This window comes from Harmonia axyridis, chromosome 5 (genome assembly GCF_914767665.1).
Source record: "Harmonia axyridis chromosome 5, icHarAxyr1.1, whole genome shotgun sequence".
Lineage (NCBI taxonomy): Eukaryota > Metazoa > Arthropoda > Insecta > Coleoptera > Coccinellidae > Harmonia > Harmonia axyridis.
The window spans coordinates 9464587-9485848 of record NC_059505.1 but is presented as its reverse complement, the minus strand read 5'-3'; the positions used below and the strand labels follow the sequence as shown (position 1 = coordinate 9485848).

The window sequence follows — 21262 nt, the reverse complement described above, 5'->3', positions numbered from 1 at the left end:
AGCTGTGGTTCCAACAAGACGCCGCAACATGTCACACAGCTCGTGCCACAATCGATTTATTGAAAGACACGTTTGGTGACCGCCTAATTTCACGTTTTGGACTTGTGAATTGGCCTCGAAGATCTTGTGATTTAACACCGCAAGACTACTTTCTGTGGGGCTATGTAAAGTCATTGGTCTATGCGGATAAGCCACAAACCCTTGACCATTTGGAAGACAACATTCGTCGTGTTATTGCCGATATACGGCCACAAATATTGGAAAAAGTCATCGAAAATTGGACGTCCATATTGGACTACATCCGAGCCAGCCATGGCGGTCATATGCCAGAAATCATATTTAAAATGTAATGGCACAAGATTATCTTGCGGATAAATAAAATTCATGTCAATCGAATAATCCATCGTTGTTTTATTGCAATTCAAAGTTCTATAGCTCTAAAAAATCACCCTTTATGTGTACCTACACCTGAAATGTAGTTATATCCGAAATTGGACCGTGGTGGCCACCGAATATTTTAATTATCCGAATTTCACAGATAATAAGAGATAGGCACTTGGTTGATTTTCCTTCTGAAACTAAAACTTCTCATGATTTGATAAGAAATTCATACATCATGTAATATATTTTTGAAAAGTGAAAAAAAGCGATTTCATTTTGTTAGTATCATAAGTCCTAACCAAATAAAATAAATAATTACACCTGATGGATTCTTCTGAAAAAAGTGCCTGGGCCACAAATGGGAACTTTTCATTTCTCGTCATTTTCCAATTTTCTCTTATAGCTTGAAAAGAGTTGAATGTATAAGGTTGGGGTTTTAGCCAAATTAATTCTCTCAAAAATCGAGCCCAGAAATTTGCTATTAATTTTTTTCTAGCTCGAAGATATTCTGAGATCCACTCACTATAGATAACGAATTCGGGATTTTTGTGATTTTTGGTTATTGAGATTGAATTATTTTATGTTCTCAAATGGATCAGGTACTCCAATATTAACCATTATTTCATCTCTCCAGAAACTAATTCAACATGAAAGTGAAAAGAGGAGGCAGGAATTATGTTCACCTGATTGTCTCTACTCCCCTTCTGATTGTTGGCATAGGACTGTTCAGTTATGAAGGAATAATTGTGGATTCATTGTATAATGAGATATTCGTCATGAAAGAAAATAACTATTACTTTAAACAATGGAAGGATCCTGTGGCTGATATGCGTATAGATTTTTATTACTTTAATTGGACGAATCCACAAGATCTCATGAATACCTCCATCAAACCCAGATTTGAAGAACTTGGACCTTTTGTATTCAAGGAAATAGTTCATAAATGGAATATAACATTCAACGATAATGATACGATATCGTTTCGAAATTTTAAGGAATACTTTTTCCAACAGGATAAATCAAATTTCACATTAAATGATAATATCACAGCCCTCAATGTTATACCTCTGGTGAGTAATGATCTCCAAAAAATTAGAAGTAGTACCATATCTGCTTTATGTATGAAAAAGTATACTGTATATTCAAAATTTTAGCTATAATTTTATGGAAGGTTCAATGTCACAACCTTCGGCATTCTTAAGTAAGAATTTGCCCATCAATCAACTTGACTCGAGATCTGATCCTACCACGGAAATTTCAAGATATTAAATTATAAATGTCAATCAATTGACTGAATGTTTCATTTAATGATTAGAGTCACCAAAAGATGAAATGAAATTCTCTAAAATTGTAAATATTGATTTGCATATCCATTTCACAGATGAGTAAGAAAGAAAATATATGACTACCGTTTGAGATTGCTATCCCAGAGAAACATTTCTTTTTTGTTATCCTACGCTATACTCAAATTTCCATAGTGAAATATTAAGTGTATACAACTTTGCTTCCGCTGTTTTGCCCTAGATGGCTGTAGCGGTAAGTGGTAGTCGGAATAAATAGATCGCCATAAAATAAGCTTGGGTATTTGTAAACATAAGGCCATCGAAAATATTAGTCAATTACCTGCTTTGATATGAGAAAATCTGCGGCTCAGGCTCATAGAATGAGGCAGCTATTTGTTAAAGAACGTGCCGAGAGTAGTTTCAACGCTTGAAGGATGGTGATTTTCACGTCTAAGACCAGCATGGCGGTGAAAGAGAGAAGGTTTTCGAAGAAGCAGAACTCGAGACATTACTTGTAAGACTCTTGTCAAACGCAACAATAATAGGCTGGATCATGGGAATGACACAACAAGCCATTTCAGAACGCCCAACAGTCATGGGAATGATTCAGAATCAAGGAAATTGGGTGTCGTACGAGTTGAAGCCGAGATATGTTGAACGGCGTTTGTTTGCTTGTGAACATCTTCTTGCAAGACAAAGACGGAAGGGATTTCTGCATCGCATTGTGACTGTAAACAAAAAATGGGTTCATTACGATAATCCCAAGCGCAGAGAAACGTTGAGATATTCCGGCTATGCTTCCACGTCGACGGCCAAACCGAATATTCACGGTTCCAAGGTCATGCTCAGAATTTGGTGGGACCAGCTCGGTGTAGTGTATTATGATATTGTTAAAGCCGACTGAAACAATCACGGGGAATTGTTATCGAAGTAATTAATGCGTTTGAGCCGAGCATTGGAAGACAAACGGCCACAATACAACGAGAGATGTGATAAAATGATTTTACTGCATGACAATGCTAGAACCCATGTTGCGAAAGTGGTCTAGACATACTTGGAAATGTTGAAGTGGAAAGTCCTACGCCAACTGCCGTATTCTCCAGATATTGCTTCCTCGAACTATCATTTGTACAAGTACAAAATTGGATAGATTCGTGGATCGCTTGAAAAGATGAGCAGATTTTTCAACGCGGGAAAGATGGGAGGAAGTAGTGGCTAACAGAGGACAATACCTTGAATAATAAATGTATAACCAGTTTTTTACAATAAAGCTCCGAATTTCGGAAAAAAATGGCAGAAGCAAAGTTGTACACCTATCTATGTACAAGTTTTTAGTTTATACATTCAGTAATTTTTTTGACCTATAAGACAATGATGAGAAAAAATTGAAATTAGAAAATATAAATTGAAATCAGAAAATATAAATAGGATTCTCTATAAATTCCCAAACATGTACCTACCACCGATGAAGACGATACACACCCGATAATGAGAGAAAAAAAAATACCGATGATGACAAAGAAAATGATGATTAGAATAAGAATTGAAGAGGAATAGATGGTGAAATTGTTCATTTTGGTTTAGTTTTTTGGGTGAATTTAATTTTGATTTAAAATAGCTGTACACAGTTGTCATTGCATAACTCCACAGTATTTTTTTAGTTTATTTGTAGTTTTGGAACGAATAAACTTATTATTATTATTATTACCAAGTTCCCGAACTGTACATCTGTCTTTATGTTAATTTAGTTATTCAATTTTCTAGCCGTTTACCCAATTATACAGTTTTGTATCCTTTATTCTTCTTTTGGTTGGTTTTACTATTTTGTCACTAGGAATTGTACTTCTAGAAAACATTCGCGCTTATTATCATTATTATTGTCAACAATATCTAAAGATTTAGAGTCCTTCATGGAAAAAGTATTACACTGAAATTCTCGCAGTTTACGTTTCAAAATGTAGAAAATAAAAAAATCAACTACTTAATCATCAATCACATATTCAGAAAAATAGAATCAAGGATAATACTCAATAAGAGTATTTTACGACCAAATACTACTATCTCTGACAGTTAGAATTGAATTTTTTAAAATTGCTTTTTCATTTGTAAATGTTGATTTGCATTATCAACTCGTCTATTCAGTTAGCTTACGGTGTTCTCGAATGCAAGTTAGTGAAATCTGGATGGTTTTTGAACCGCAAAACACTGATGGGTAAAATTATATCAAAAATCACAAATGCGCTTGTTTTGATGTTAATTCAGTTATTTGATTTATTAGCCATTTACTCAATTGTGTAGTTCTCTATAATTGATGTTTATTTTCTTTTTTTTTTAATATTTTCTCAGTTGGAATTGTATTTCTAGACAAAAAAGTACAAATCGAAAAGGTACATCTGATAGTGAAGGTTTTTGCATAATAATGTCATTATTTTGATATTTATGAAAGATTTTTTTTTCGACATTCATCCTGTAACTATCATTGTGTCCAAATAAGGAGGATCTATTCGAGTAACCACCTGTCAAAAAATTAGCAATGTTTTGATAAACTGCCATTGGCCAATTATAATAGGTACCTAATAAAAAAAATACTAAAAATGACACATTTTCTGAATAAGAACATGAGTAACCACTAGCTGCCATGGTATTTTGGACTGTAATACCTTTGGTCGACTCAGATGCAAAGTTCCAAAGCATTTGATTGAATTTGAATACTATATTTTCAGATAGCTTCTGATAAATCAAGAAACTGGAATTACTTCTTGCAAAAAGGACTGTCGATGACACTTAACACCTTCCCTCATCATCTAACGAAACCAGCGAAGGAATGGTTGTTCGAGGGATATGAAGATACTCTTTTAACTACTTCCAGATATTTACCATTAGGTGATTTTCCTGATTTTGAAAAGTTTGCTTGGTTCTATCAGGTGAGAAATTTTACGTTACATTTGCGGTTGTATGTCCTCAATAACTTCACGAATTCCATCTTTAAGGTCTTGAATCGATTGTGGACAATTGGCAAAGATCTTCATAGCTAGCCAAAGCTATGAATTTGGGATTTGAAATAAAATAAATTATTTTCGAAGACTTAACTTAAGTATCATATATTCAGAAAATAAGAATCATATATTGCAAAGATAACACTCAAAACAATTCTTTTACGACAAAATAATTTTAACTCTTACAGTTTCGGTATTATGAATTTTAGAAATTTGTTTTTTATTTTATTTGGAATAAATGACCCCGAGTTTACGTTTCACTGATATATAGGAAAACAGGGAGAGTTGACGAATTTTTTGTAAAATGCGCGGGAAATCTACTGTTTTGAACTGATCGTCGTCCTAAAATCGTAAATAATTTTTTTGTTATTATTCTGATTCTAATTTCGATCATCTCTCCTGCATCCTATGGGTGAGACGACGCATTGGGTTTGGGAGAGATTGCTCAAGGAGCTTAACATAACATGCTTACTTTTCGGCAATTGTTTTATTCCCACAGGGTATACAGTAGTTTTTAAAGGATTTGCACGTGTCATAATGCCCACTGCGTTACTCCACGTACTGCGATTCCACTGTAGATTTGGTATTTTCGTAGAGATCCAAGCAACCTAAGCATTAATTTTCATCAAAAGTTTCGTCGTCTATGGAATCGTTTTCTATCGTACTTCAGTGGAAGAACTCGCCAAACGTCGTTTTGCAAGTTTTATTCTAGCAAGGTTGTTTGTTATCAACTTTCTTGGGTATGTTTTTCTCAATGTCTTTTGTGATGTTTTTCTAATTATTCTTTCTGAAAGTTAATTCTTCTGACGGTTTCCTACTCTTTCCCTCACCAATCTTTTTTTATCTGCAATCAGTCTAGTTTTGTGCAGACAAAAGCTCAAAATATTTATGCGCCCTTCTTTGTTCATACCTTCAGCTCGGGACATGGATACATCTTTGACCTTTCGAATGCTCAAAGTGGGATTTCTTTTTGAATATAATGTAAAAAGTAAGTGTTCTGGGTCTGAAAATAAAAAACTATTATGCGTCATATGTCCCGAAATATCATGCCTCACCTGTCTCAAACCCATGGAGTAGATGACGCACCTGTTTAGGTTACAAAAAATTTCGAAAGATAGAATTAGCTTAGTGAATATAGCTTTTATAATAACCCAACTTCAAACTAAATTCGTCAGAACGTCGATTTTTAGCGGATTTCTAATTAATAGTGGATCAAACTAAACACCTTGCAATCTTTTTAGGTACTTACCAAGTATATCACCAAATATTTTGTAAGTATATTTCACTTTCAATTATCGAATTGCGTCTTCTCTCTCTGTTTTACCCTATACATATTCATTTTGATCATTTATTTTGATATTAATCCGATGGTTTAATCTCGGCTCAATTTTCATCAAGTGTAAAAGATATACTTTAAATTTTCAGGATTTTTTTATAATTGCCGTAAGTTTAGACCTACTTGCAAATACAGAATTCATCTGGAACTAATAACACTTCCTTATATATAGATATTAGTTTTGATAACATTCTCATCTCGAGCTATTAGTCTATTTATGACCTTGTAGAAGTTATTGAGATCGGATAAGATTTCCAAGAAGATTCATTAACATTCTAATGACTTGGGCAAGCATAAGTAATTAAATTGGATTAACCTATGTATGATAGGAATGTATGTATGAGAACCAACCTAATCTGGGACTTGCTATTGAGAAAGTCTCAAGGACTAATCCTGCTATCCCTCAAAAGTTTATAGATGTAACCTACACTTCCGTCTCTAAAACACCATAAATATATTTGTGAAACTTAACATACAAATTCTTTATTCATATTGTCTGGTAGAAAAAAATGACTTTCATTGTTCAGGCTACCAAAATACAAATTCACTCTCAAATAGAAAATAACCATGTCTTCGATAGATGATGAAACAGTTATGTGGGTTGGCAGAACAGTTTTCTGTATCACAAATTTGAAGGAGAATAGATAAATCCGTCGAAATTTTCGAATACCAACATAACATATAATGATAAAATATGACTACCAAATCTGTGCGAATATGTGATATTCTCACACGATTTTGTTTTATAAGATGTGGCAGAATGAACGGATTAGCCACAGAATTAGAGTATTTGCACACTCGACATATACAGCTTGGTTTCAGCTTATAAAGGTTTTTTTTTAGAGCTATAGAACTTTAAATTGCAATAAAACAACGATGGATTATTCGATTGACATGAATTTTATTTATCCGTAAGATAATCTTATGGCATAACATTTTAAATATGATTTCTGGCATACGACCGCCACGGCTGGCTCGGATGTAGTCCAATCTGTACGTCCAATTTTCGATTACTTTTTCCAACATTTATGGCCGTAAATCGATAATAACACGGCGAATGTTGTCTTCCAAATGGTCAAGGGTTTGTGGCTCATCCGCATAGACCAATGACTTTACATAGCCCCACAGAAAGTAGTCTAGCGATGTTAAATCACAAGATCTTGGAGGTCAATTCACAGGTCCAAAACGTGAAATTAGGCGGTCACCAAACGTGTCTTTCAATAAATCGATTGTGGCGCGAGCTGTGTGACATGTTGCGCCTTCTTGTTGGAACCACAGCTCCTGGACAGCATAGTTGTTCAATTCAGGAATGAAAAAGTTAGTAATTATGGCTCTATACCGATCACCATTGACTGTAACGTTCTGGCCATCATCGTTTTTGAAGAAGTACGGACCAATGATTCCACCAGCCCATAAAGCGCACCAAACAGTCAGTTTTTCTGGATGTAACGGTGTTTCGACATACACTTGACGATTAGCTTCACTCCAAATACGGCAGTTTTGTTTGTTGCCGTAGCCATTCAACCAGAAGTGCGCTTCATCGCTAAACAAAATAAAATGGATGTAGTGCGCGATACGTATTCCGCACAGAACCATTATTTTCGAGATGAAATTGCACTATTTGCAAGCGTTGTTCAAGCGTGAGTCTATTCATGATGAATTGCCAAACCAAACTGAGAATAAATCACTTGACAGCTGTTAAATCGGTCGCCATCTTGAACAGTAATACCAACTTAAAGTTAAATTCCTCGAAAAAACAACCCGTTATTTCAATGTTCCTATACAATACGAAATTTCTTTGACTCGATTTTCACTTGATGGAATTCCTCTTAGATTAATATAAGGTATCTTTATTTGTTTTCAGAGGAATGCTTCTGCTAGCTACGAAGGTGACTTCAATATGGGTACAGGTAGAGGAAATACTACCTTTGGAAAGATATACATGTGGAATTTCAGAAATAGAAGCGATTATGACGATCACTGTGGAGAATTACAAGCTGCTATGGAACTATATCCGCAGCATTTGTCAAAAGATTTTGTTTACCTTTTCTTCCCAGACTTCTGCAGAAGAGTTATTTTGGACTACAATGGAACATTTATATGGAATGGAATAGAAGTCAACAGGTATATAGGAGCAGAGAATTTCTTAGACAATGGTAGGTTTTTTTAATTCAGAAATATTTTTCAATTAATACTCTGAAGTACTGAAATAGTGATTTATTATACGAAAAAAAAGTATCAGATTGTAACTTGCGATTGATTTTTCTTTCTCGGAGACGATGTTATTTGATTAGTTTTCAGAACTCACACAAAACCAAAAACTATCAACAGTTTGGTCGAATTATTCTGTGTTTGAAATTATGTTACAATCCAATAATAATGTAGGTTTTACAAATATAGTTCAAAATAATTACATTTCTGAAACAAAATAAAAAAATTTTAAACGCCTAAGAAAGCTAAGATTTTTACGAGAACACAAATTAATGATTTTTGGGTGCTCATTCTCCGAACCAATTGCTATATAATTTCATCACAATGTCTGTATTTTTTGATTTTCGAGCCGTTGTTTGATTTGCTTATGATGAATCCGTCCTTCAAGGAGGTTTATATACTCAAAAACATTTGAAAAGAAACTTGAACTTGCAGTCGAAAGATGTGTGGAAATAAACCTAGTAAGAAACTATCAGAAATGTGATACACTGATACATTCTGACAGTCAGACTGCAATCAAAGCATTGAGCTCTCATATCATTGATTCTATGATATTAAAGCACCGAAGGAAACTCAATGAAATGAAGAGCCCACTTTCTAGAAAAGGAGCACAAATTCCTTTCGTTGGCCTAAAAATTTACCTAGAAGAAAGAGTTTCAGGAGAAAAAAAAAACCGAAAGAGAAACTCTCTGGCTAAAAATTTCCTAGTTTGTATCTTTCCGAATTCTAAGATGGTATCTACAAGAAAGAGTTTCAGGAGAAGGAAAAAGCCGAAAAAGAAATACTCTGGCGGAATCTTCCTGGTTTGGATTAGTCCAAAAAGTTTCTTCGAAACTTTGATACTGCGAGATCCGAGAAGTATTTAGATTATAATAAAAATATGCTACACCTCCTCACTGAATTCCTCACAGGGTATTGTCGCCTTAGGAAACACCTCATGAGAATGAGTCTAACAGAAAAGGACGATTGCAGATTCTGTGAGGAGGAGGAAGAAAATCCGGATCACCTGGTGACTGAAAGCCTCGCCATTGCTAGCAGACGCAAAACCTGCTTTGGACAAGAAACATGTAGAAGTGAGGAATTGGTCTCAATGAAGCCATCCCAGATAATGTTCATCAGAACTCTGGAACTGGAAGGCGAGCTGTAAATCACGGTATAAAGAGGATAAAAGGAGGGCGACACAATAGATCATTAGGATCCTCCTCAATAAAATCTAAATCTGATCATTGCACAAAGTTTTTCTAAACTTCGATACAGCGAGATCTAAGAAGTATCTGGATCTCAGCAAGAATATACTACACCTCCTCAATAAATCCCTCATTGCCAAAAATACAAATTCAATAAATATGAGAATTTGCATATTGATGTTAAATGACAATTTGTTTTCATACAAAATTCCATATTGATCGATTAAGCAAAACCATATAAATTTTTTTCAGGTAACCGTGACTGATTTGAGATGTTTTATAAAATATTAATTTCAAGGTCCATGCAAAATCGCCGTTTCAATATAGAGCGTCGTACTTTTGAAAAATGCAGAGCGTTTTTTGATGAAATGAACCAAACGTCAAATTCGATCAGGTGATTTCAAATTGAAAAATACGATTTCATATGAAATTAAAAAGATGCCTGAGAGAAATAACACTCTCCTGCAAATTAAATTCAGATAAAATAGGCAAAGCAGGGCAGCGAATTTTCATTTTGCCGGGGCGCCAAAATGTCTAGCGGCTTCCCTGCTGAGAAGTCTCTCAGAGGCCTAGGACAGTAGGGATGGAAAACATAAAAACATTTAAATTTCATTTGGACTCCTAGGAGCCGACCTCAAAATTTCTTCAGTTACATCCAGAATTAATTTCAGGTAAATTTCACCCAGAAAATACTTGTTTGTGTAACAGAAAATGTTTAAAATTTGGTGTATTCGATTATTCCAAGTGTAAATTTGGTATCCCGGCCTACATATCACTACCCCATTTCAACAAGGCTGATCCCAAATACATAAATGACATAGAGGGTATGAAACCAAATGACGATATTCACAGAGTAGAAATGTTAATAAATCAGGTAATGGTAATAACTTTCTAATAGAAATTCATTATAAAGTTGTTTGTTTTTCAGAGAACTGGTGTAGCAGTTGATTTGAAATTTGCTGTCCAATTGAATCTGTATCTAGAGCCAAATCCTAGTATAAGGTAGGTTGTCTTGTTGAATATAAATTAATTTTGAATAGCTTTTATCTTACATGAAGTAACCAACTTGTGTTGACGTTCAGGTCCCTTCAATTTCACTCATAACTCATTAATTGTGAACGACTTATAAGTTCTAATGGAAGTCGCAAGCATACACAAAGGGTTTTCCAACAAGAGATTTCATTTTTATATAAAAAAAGAGTTTATTTTCAGAGAAATCAATGGATGTTTATTTGAATGTGAAAAGGAAGGTATACCATTCACGATGAATACAATCGCAGCTAAATGGCCGCCATGGCTTCGGTTTCAACATACGAGTATAGTATATTGTGCAATAAGTGGGGAAAGTCCAATTTTTCTCGCGAGTGTGGAAGTTTGTGCAAACACATGAGCGAGAAAAGGACTTTTCCTACAACTGCTATGAAAAGTAGCGTTTTCTGCATAGCTTACTCAATTGCAAAACTATGTATTGCTCACACTGTGGGAAATATTATTTCTCACGCCACTTTGCCCACACCTCGCTTGGTAGACTAATGAAACTGGGCTTTTGAGTCGTTTCTATGGAAATGCAATAAATTAGCACATACTGTCAAAGAAGGCCATTTTGATTTGAATCAAGTCCATTACCTGAATTATTGAAATTTGTGCAGTTATAGGAAAAGTATAGTGTGCAACATGTGGAAAAAGTCCTTTTCTCGCACTCGCCTTTCAGGCTCGTGCCACAAACTTCCACTATCGCTAGAAAAGTTGGACTTTTTCCACTTGTTGCACACTATACTTTTCCTACAACTCCACAAATTTCAATAATTCAAGTAATGGACTTGATTCAAATCAAAATGGCCTTCGTTGAAAGTATGTGCTAATTTATTGCGTTTCCATAGAAACGACTCAAAATCACAATTTCATTGGTCTACCAAGCGAGGTGTGGGCAAAGAGCCGTGAGAAATAATATTTTCCATAGTATGAGCAATACATAGTCTTGAAATTGAGTAAGCTGTGAAGAAAACGCTACTTTTCATAGCAGTTGTAGGAAAAGTATATTGTGCAACAAGTGAGAAGAGTCCAACATTTCACACGAGTGTGGAAGTTTGTGCAAAAACACGCAAACACACGAGGGAGAAAGGGACTTTCTCTACAGGTTGAATACTATACTTTTCCTACAACTGCATAAATTGAAATAATGTACCTGATTCAATTCAAATGGCCTTCGTTGACCATACCTATCTAAGCATTTCTTGCGTGTCCATAGAATAGTATATAGGCGAACAACTTTGCTTCCGCCCTTTTTTTTTTTCAAAATTCGAGGCTTTATTGTGAAAAACTGTTTATATATTCATGATTCAAAGTATTATCCTTCGCTGGCCAATACTTTCTCCCATCTTTCGAGTAGCGTAAGAATCGCGCGTTGAAAAAACTGGTCATCGAATCGATTCACTTTTTTCTTCTTCATAAGTCCGGAAGTGCTGGTCATTCAGGCTGTGTGTCATTGATCGAAACAAGTGATAGTCCGAGAGAGCAACGTCTGGAGAATAAGGCGGGTGGGGTAGGACTTCCCATTTCAACGTTTCCAAGTATGTCTTGACCACTTTCGCAACATGGGGTCGAGCATTGTCATGCTGTAAAATCACTTTATCATGTGTCTAGTTGTATTGCGTCCGTTTGTCGTCTAATGCTCGGTTCAAACGCATCAATTGCGTTCGATAACGTTCGCCTGTGATTGTTCCAGTCGGTTTTAACAAGTCATAATACACTACGCCGAGCTGGTCCCACCAAATACGGAGCATATTCGGTTTGGCCATCGATGTAGAAGCATGTCCGGGAAATTACCTCCGTCTTCGCCTTGCAAGCAGCTGCTCACAAACAAACAAACGCTGTACAACATCTCTCGGCTTCAACTCGTACGGCACCCAATTTCCTTGTTTCTGAATCATTCCCATGACTTTCAGGCATTTTGAAATGACTTGTTGCGTCACTCCCAATGATCCCGCCAATTCTTGTTCCGTTTGACACGAGTCTTGAACAAGTAATCACTCCAATTCTGCATCTTCAAAAACCTTCTCTCTTTCACCGCCATGCTGGTCTTCGACTTCGAAATCACCATTCTTGAAGCTTTGAAACCACTCTCGGCACATTCTTCCGCTAATAGCTGTCTCACTTCATGTATTTGATTGAGAGTATTCGATGAGCCTCAGCCGCAGATTTCCTCATAGTAAAGCAGAAAATTAAAACCTTCCGCAAATGACGAGCATTTGGCTCGAAAGCTGACATGTTTAATCGAGAATAACTTCATGAAGCAGACACAAATCGACTAATATATCGATGGTATTATGTTTACAAATGCCTAAGCTTATTATATGACACCTACGATCTATTTATTTCGACTACCACTTACCGCTACAGCAATCTACTGCAAAACAGCAGAAGCAAAGTTGTACACCTAATTTATTGTACAAGTGCGGAAAGTCCAACTTTTCTCACGAGTGTGAAAGTTTGTGGCACCATCCTGAAGGCGAGTACAAGTTATGTACCTGATTCAATTCAAAATGGCCTTCGTTGGCAGTATTTATGCATTTGTTGCGTTTCTATAGGAACAACTTTTCAATAGTCTTCATTGGTCTATCAAGCAAGGTGTGGACAAAATGCCATGAGGAATAATATTTCTCACAGTATGAGTAATACATTGTTTTGAAATTCAGTTAGTAAAGAATATGCTCCTTTCCATAGCAGTTGTAGAAAATGTAGCGTAATATTCATAGCTCACTAAATTTAAAAACTAGGTATTACTCGTACATAGAAAGTCAAAAATTGAAACATTTGTTTTCGTATTAGCAAAATAATAATAATCCAAAATTATTTTGGCTAAATAATTTTTCTGAAAAAATTGATGAGGTCAAATAAATCAGATTGAATGTAAACATATGTCACTCAACCTCTTCTAATTGAATCATTTATTTTCAGCCTATACAGGGATGTTCCAGAAATAATGTTCCCAGTGTTCTGGTTTGTTGTGAATATTACGATGGATACGAAGAATTTGATTCTTCTCAGAATTGCACTCCACTTAAATTTGATATTTCAAATTATTTCAGTTGTTTTAATAGGTATAAGTTTATTTTTACAAATGATGTTTTTTTATAACTATATGAAAGGAAGCGGAAAGAAAAAATGTGATAATAGAACTTGTAATTCTGAAAACTTGAACCTGCTATCGTCAAAATTGAACCGAAATACTTAGAGATTTGGGTTTTCCAATTAATTTCATGAAAAATGACTGATTATGATTAAAAATGGAAAATTGTTAAAAAGAACAACGGTTTTTTCATGAGAACTTTCCTCAATGGTATCCAGTATTAGATACCATAGCTGGTCAATGAGTCGAAATAGAGTCCAATGCAACTCTTAATTATCCTTATATTACAACCCCAGTTATCTTAGGTAATAATATAATAATACAAATTCAATTTAATCAATTTTTTAAACATGTAAATAATTGTTGCATTTCTCTATCATATTGAAATTTCTTTCGGAGTCTAGATAAAAAAAAAGTTTTCTATGAAAATACTATGTACCTACTCGACAAATTCAATTTGGCGGGTAAAAAATAGATGTGCAACGAAAAAAATTGCAAAAATTGGTTTGTAGCTCGGTTAATACAGAGCATAGATTCTAAATCCCTTAAAATCAGGTCCTTGATAGATTATAAGACTGGCTCAGTTAATCCGGAGCATAGCGACTTTGATAATCGGGGTTTACTATCCTACTATACAGGGTGTTCACCGGGATGACCTATTAGCCGTTATGAAAAACTAATTTTGAATTAGGCTGGATATTTGCTCATTGGGTTTGAGACAACGATCTTTCTCCCTAAAATATTTTCAGATCTCTACAACTTCCGGTTATACCGGAAACAGACTACTACTTCCTTATTTCAAATTGCAAACCCAGTATATTATTGCATCATTTGATGGCTTTTTTTGAAGACAATTTTGGCAATATGCCATACCTTGGGTAATATCTCAACGGTTCATGAGTTAATAGGGTTTTTATAAAAAAAAAATTGTCGGTAGAAAAAGCTTTTTTCGAAAAAAAAAATGTTTTTCCCTATACCTAAAATGAATACTTCAAGAGTTATAGGGGAAGAACTTTAAATGAGGAAAAACCGCAATTTATAACTGTGTGGAGTAGTCTGTGACTTCCGGAAAACAGGAAGAAACTAAAATTCGATGTTTCCATAACCAAATTTGACATTTCAAGAATTGTAATGAATTATTCGAAATTGAAAATTGTATTGGTTTATGAATTTCTCAACAATACTAACGGAAAATTAGTTATAATTCATGAAATATAAAATTTGGTTATTCAAACATGGAATTTTAGTTTCCTTCTGTGTTTTCACAGACTACTACAACTAGTGAGGAATTGTGGTTTTTCCTCATTTGAGGTTATTCTTTGATATCTCTCAAAGTATTCATTTACGTATATGGTTTGCTCAAGTAACCCCCACCTTTTTATACATAAAATTGACTGAAGTAATAAAAAATATAGGTTCTTATTTGGAAATCTTGAGTTTTGATGAATTTGAGTTGTCCAAGTTTATGATTTTCTTATAAACACCCTGTACATTTTTGGTCCAACCGCAAACAGTCTCATAATACTACGTATTTGCAGAATCAAAATAGAAGAAAATGTTCTCAAAAAAAGCTTCTTCTGCCAAAAAATTCGAAAGAATGTGAGTCCTCATCGCCATAATTTTTTTCATAAGAATCCCATTAACTCAAGAACCGTTGAGTTTTCACCCAAGGTATGGCATATTGCCGAAATTGTCGTCAAAAAAGCTATCTTATGATACAATGATATATTGAGTGTGCCATTTGAAATGAGGAAGTAGTAGTCAAATTCCGATATAACCGGAAGTTGTAGAGATCTGAAAATGTTTTAGGGAGAAGGATCATTGTCTTAAACCCCAATATGCAAATTTTTAGCTCAAAATTATGATTAGCTTTTTATAATTGTCTAAAAGGCCATCCCGGAGAATCACCCTGTATACATCATGAAAAGGCCAAATGGAATAAATTCATTATCTTGATTACTATCCATATTCATGGAAAAATCCCGAAACACGTCAAATTTAAATTTCAACTTATCATTCTTCTTCGTAAAATGCTAACCCTTCCTTCAACCATCTTCGACAGGTACAACCCCCAATTTTTCAAAAGAGAAGTAAGCGCTTGTGATACATCGGTCTCTTCATTCTTTTTTCATAAATTATATTGCTTCCGAAATTATTGGATGTTGGACATGCACGATAACAATATTATCCTGTACACGTTTTGTTTTCTAACGAGTGCACTTTTTCTTAACATTAACGCAATGTCCGGAAGTACTTCGCACAATATCTTCAAATCGATGAATAGGAAGGCAAGGAACTATCAAATGGCCAGCTCGATCCCTTGATCTTAACCCATTAGATTTCTTTTTATGGGGATATGTGGAGAACATTGGGTACAAAATTGAAAACCTTGATTTGAATGACGTAAAAGTTCGAATATCGCTTTCGATTAGGTCTATCACTCCTGAGATGTTGAATAATTTTGAAAGAAATTTCGATTTGAGTTTAGGATGTTGCCAAGATGTTCGCGGTGAATTATTTGATCATCTACTTCATTAACATTCAATTTTTTTTGCTAAATGTTTTATTACATTTCAGTTTTTGATATCGTTTCAAGTTTCGCTAATCACTTTATTCTTTTATTTGGATTTTTGCAATAAACATGAAAATAATTTCTCAATAGAGAATCACCTTTCAAACGGTGTATCACTTCCTATTTGAAAAATTGGGAGATGCACCTGTCTTTTTGGGGGGTTGAAGAAGAATGCCAATTCAAAATCTAAATTTGACTTCTGTCGGAATTTTTCACAAATATGTACAAAAACCAATATAATGAATTTATTCCATTTGGCTTTTCTACACAGCATAGATATGTCTATTGGAAGTACCTACCTATATCGCGATAAAATTCAATAAAGAATTTTGTATGAACTGACTTGATAAACAAAGTTTCTTCATTTGGGTGGAAATCCTAGAATGGACAGTATATTTTGAATCACCCTATATGAACAATGAAGAATGGAATAGTTTAGTGATATGTATTAATGGGTACAAGTTTTATTTGTTATTTGATTGCAATAAACTAATTTGGTGCAAAATATATTTTAATTTCTTTTTTAATTGTAATAGTGACTCTGATTCGATATTAGTTCTGAATAAGCGATTTTGTTATTGTAAAAAATGATACATTTGTCTGAACTCTAAAGCATAATAAAAGGATACCCACTAGAAATCTTTTGAATTTTTTTCATGGAAAATATTTTTCCTTCCAGCTCTTTCCAGCATGAAAAAAAATTCATTCAACCTAGTAATTGCTGAAAGCATTTTGATGCTCAATTCTAGTTCAATTTTGAATTCAACATATATTTCCACAACAAACAACAAACCAAAAATTTTTCAATTTTGACAATAATAATCGAACTTGAACATAAACAATTCTTACTGCACTTTTTTACTAAAAACAAATAAATAATTTTGTTGCGAAATGAATTGAATTCATACAACTGGATTTGAACTAAAGGTGGATGCGCGATAGTTTAAAGTGTCTACAAAAACTGCAATAATTTTATAAAAATGTTCTAGGAAGTTCAGAATATTCAGTCAGAAATAAAAAGAAGGAATACAGACAAATTTAACATCAAAAACTATCAAAGGAGCCGCATTATGCTTTATACTCATAAATATCGCAGTGACGCGTAATCTCCCTCATGGTACTTTTTTACAATGCTGAAACTCATACACTCATCAGGCTTGTCGGCGTTCCCTTTGATAGACTTTGCCGAATTTTATTCTGTTGTTGGGGCTACCCCTTGATGTTTCGGGCTTTATATCAAATACATAGGGGTACAACTTTGCTTCCTCCGGTTTGTCCAAAATTCGTGGTTTTATTGTAAAGAACTGGTTAAACATATATGATTCAAAGCATTGTCCAACGCTGGTAACTACTTTCTACCATCTTTCGGGCAGCGTACGAAACTCGCGTTGAAAAAACTGGTCATCTTTTGAAACGATTCTTGCATCGATCCAATTTTTTACCTCTTCTTGAGACCGAAAGTGCTGGTCAGCCAGGCCGTGTGCCATCGATCGAAACAAGTGATAATCCGAGGGAGCAACGTCTGGAAAATACAGCGGGTAGGGTAGGTCTTCCCATTTCAATAATTTCAAGTATGTCTTGGCACTCTTGGCCACTTTCGCAACATAGGTTCGAGCATTGTCATACTGTAAAATCATTTCATCGTGTCTCTCTTTATATTGCGACCATTTGTCTATCAATGCTCGGCTCAAACGCATTAATTGCGTTCGATAACGATCGCCTGTGATTGTTCCAGTCGGTTTAAACAAGTCATAATACACTACGCCGAGTTGGTTCCACCAAATACCGAGCAGGACCTTGGAACCGTGAATATTCGGTTTGGCCGTCAATGTGGAAGCATTGCCTGGATATTCCTATGCTTTTCTGCGCTTGGGATTATCGTAATGACTCCATTTTTGGTCTCCAGTCACAATGCGATGCAGAAATCCCTTCCGTCTATGCCTTGCAAGCAGCTATTCACAAGCAAACCAACGCCGTTCAACAGATCTCGGCTTCAACTCGTCGACACACAATCTTCTTGTTTCTGAATCATTCTCATGACTTTCAGGCATTTTGAAATGGCTAGTTGCGTCACTCCCAATGATCCCGCCAATTCTTGTTGCGTTTGACACGAATCTTGATCAAGTAGTGCCTCCAATTCTGCATCTACAAAAACCTTCTCTCTTCCACCGCCATGCTGGACTTCGACATCAAAATCACCGTTCTTGAAGCGTTGAAATCACTTTCCTCACGTTCTTTCACTAATAGCGGCCTCGCCACAGTTATTTGAGAGCATTCGAGGAGCCTCAGCCGCAGATTCCTTCTTATCAAAGCAGAAACTAAAAACCTCCCGCAAATGAAGACAATTTTGCTCGCAAGCTTACATGTTTAATCGAGAATAACTTTATGATGCAGACACAAATCGAATAATATTTCGATGGCGTTATGTTAACTAATACTTAGCTTATTGTATGACATCTACGATCTCTTTATTTCGACTACCACTTACTGCTACAGCCATCTATTGAAAAACGGTGGAAGCAAAGTTGTACATATACCTACATAATTCTTCATCCTGAATATTGATTCCTCAGAGGAATCAAAACTGTGGAGGAACGATTCCATTTGACCATTTCTCATTATTCTGAAAAATATAAAAAAATATTAGAGTACAGGGATGCGGTCATTCGAGTAATATGAAGAGAAAGGACAAAATCTCTCAATAATAATACATACTAAAATCAATTCAATTATCTGGTTTGGAATTGTTGGTTTCTTGTTGATGAATATTTCCCCTATATTATTTTCAAAATTTTCCAAAAAAGATGCCCTAAATTTTTTCGTCTCTCGGTGAATACACAATTTTAATCGTTGACTTCTATCTGGGCGGCAAATTGGGTCTCTGCCTAGGGCGGCAGTTTGGCTAGCGACGGCTCTATCTCACCCCACTGACAAAATGGTCCAAATAATTTACCTCTGGAATCTCAGCTTCGAATATATATCGCAAAATCATACCAGATAAGAGATCCTTTCTTTGATCACAATGGACCAAATCAATTCTTTCCGCAATATAAGGAATAATAATGATATACATATTCTAAATTGTTGATAAAGACTTTCTTCCCAGTTAGATCAATTAAGATATAACAATTTCGATAAGTAATTTTTCTAAGAAAAACGTTTGTCCAACAAAATAAACATGAACGGAACCTCTAACTTCGAGCTGAGGTCGAGCATCGTGTAAATCATTATCTCAATCAGTAGATAATTTCTATCTAGCTCTCGACAACAATCATTCAATTTTCTCCACAAGAACTATTTAACATTATGGATCTGAGTGTTGTGTATTGAATACTTTGTGCAGCAATATTGCGGATTCTAGATCTCAGAGAGAAGGAAGACGAAGGTAAGATATAATTCTGTATAGAACAATAAAGAGCGCTGACCAATATCTGTAGTTCATTTGTGGTGATACAATAACCTTGGTATTTAAAGAACTTTGGTTCCTTTGTTTTTTCGAGCATTGCACTATATTGATAACAAACGGAATTTCTCCTCAACAATGAAGATTTTTGTGTTAGAAGAAAGGCAACATTAAAAACTGTATAGTTTTGTGTGGTTAATTCACTTGTATTATGATTTTCATTTCATACCTAAGTTCATTTCATACCTAAGACTATGCACTAATACCTACCTATAAATTCCCTTATATTTTCAGGGTTCTCTTCATCATATAACTGAAACGAATATTTGTATAAAAAAATGAGGGAAATCAATCAATTAATTCTTTGATATCAATTAATTTTTCAGTTTCGCAATCCTAGAAAAGGGATTATATAGATTATAGAATTCAAATCAGAACGGAATGTGGAAATGTTTTGCTATAAAGTCTTTTCCATATAAGTTATTACTCAAATGCCATAACATATAACAATTCGAAAAGTGTTATACAGGTGAACAGTAAATTTCTTATATGGTTGAACTAAAGGTTTTCCAATAAGAGTTTTCGTTTTGTTATTAAAAGAAAAAACGATTGTATTTCAATATAAATCGATGAAAGTTCCATGTTTGAGATCTTGAATAGATTGTGAAACCTCAACTTTCACTTTTTCCTAACTAGTCTAAAGGTATTAAATCACAAGATCTCAGTGTCCAATTGTGATCACCTGTTCGAGAAATGACAACACCAGGAAACTTTTCCTACAAAATTGTGATTGTTTCGTTTCTTGTGTGGCACTTAGCGCCCTCTTGTTGAAAATGACCTTCGTCTATATCAATTCCAGAAATGTAATATGGAATGCCTAATTCCCAAGATCAACGGGAAATCGACAAACATGGCTTTTCGTAAACACTAAGGATCACAGCAGCAGTATTCTCAGTTGTTCTTTTGCGACGTACACGGTTTCGATTTTTCAGATCACTAACAGCTCAAATTTCACTATCGAGAGCCGAAAAGGTTCATCACGACTACCCAAAAGCGCTTTGCAAACTGTGACTGTAAAATGTTCACCACTTTTTTAGTGAATTTTCATTGCGTTGTTGAAGAGCGTATTCTACCATTTTTAGTTTTCACTTGTCAAATGTCAAAAGATGACAGTTTCAAAAGTGACAGCTGTCCAGTTAGCGGGCTATTCAATTCGAAATTATTTTCTCTAATTCTGTGGTTATTCCGTTCATTCTTCCACATCTTGTAGAACAAAATCGTGCGAGAATATATCAGAAACGCACAGTTTTCATGGTTATATTTTATTATTATATGTTGGTACTTTCCGCCACGGCTTTATCTGTCAATTCATCAATTTGCCTTGAAGAAATCAGTTCTGCCAACCAATATTTTTCTATGCGAAAATCACTAAATGATATTTATGGAAATATTTCATTAATTTCAATAAAAATGCAATGAATTAGAGAAAATAATGTATAATACTCGTACAGAAGGCTCATTCTACCACTCGTTCATTCAAAAACTCGCCACTTCGTGGCTCGTTTTTGAATTTTGAACTCGTGAAGAATATCAATGCCTGCACTTGTATTATAAATAACTAATATTCAACTTACTTCAACTCAAAGAATGGGTTGAAAAATGTTGATCGTTCACAAATATGGAGAAACGTCTAATAGGCAGTCGAACTTGAGACACTCTGTATAATATTATAATATATTGTAAATCTAATTTTTGACATATATA

At 34.7% G+C, this 21262-nt stretch overlaps 2 protein-coding genes across 6 annotated transcripts in view; both read left to right on the top strand.

Moving 5' to 3' along the window:
• Window positions 1-14367, top strand: part of LOC123680652 (protein croquemort-like) — a 41005-nt gene extending 26638 nt beyond the window's left edge. For all 4 annotated transcript variants that reach the window (XM_045618650.1, XM_045618651.1, XM_045618653.1 and 1 more), the window contains 6 exons: window positions 1016-1451; window positions 4388-4588; window positions 7861-8152; window positions 10066-10268; window positions 10323-10396; window positions 13352-14367. In XM_045618650.1, the coding sequence (XP_045474606.1) occupies window positions 1029-1451; window positions 4388-4588; window positions 7861-8152; window positions 10066-10268; window positions 10323-10396; window positions 13352-13628 (1470 nt within the window). In that variant the 5' untranslated portion in view covers window positions 1016-1028 and the 3' untranslated portion in view covers window positions 13629-14367. The remainder of the gene's footprint in view (window positions 1-1015; window positions 1452-4387; window positions 4589-7860; window positions 8153-10065; window positions 10269-10322; window positions 10397-13351) is intronic.
• Window positions 14368-19274: 4907 nt separating this feature from the next.
• The window catches only part of LOC123680242 (protein croquemort-like), a 28176-nt gene continuing 26188 nt past the window's right edge, over window positions 19275-21262 (top strand). The window contains exon 1 of one of the 2 annotated variants that reach the window (XM_045618034.1): window positions 19275-19480. The gene's annotated coding sequence lies outside the window, so the exon portion shown is untranslated. The remainder of the gene's footprint in view (window positions 19481-21262) is intronic. The other variant, XM_045618036.1, reaches the window with a different exon arrangement.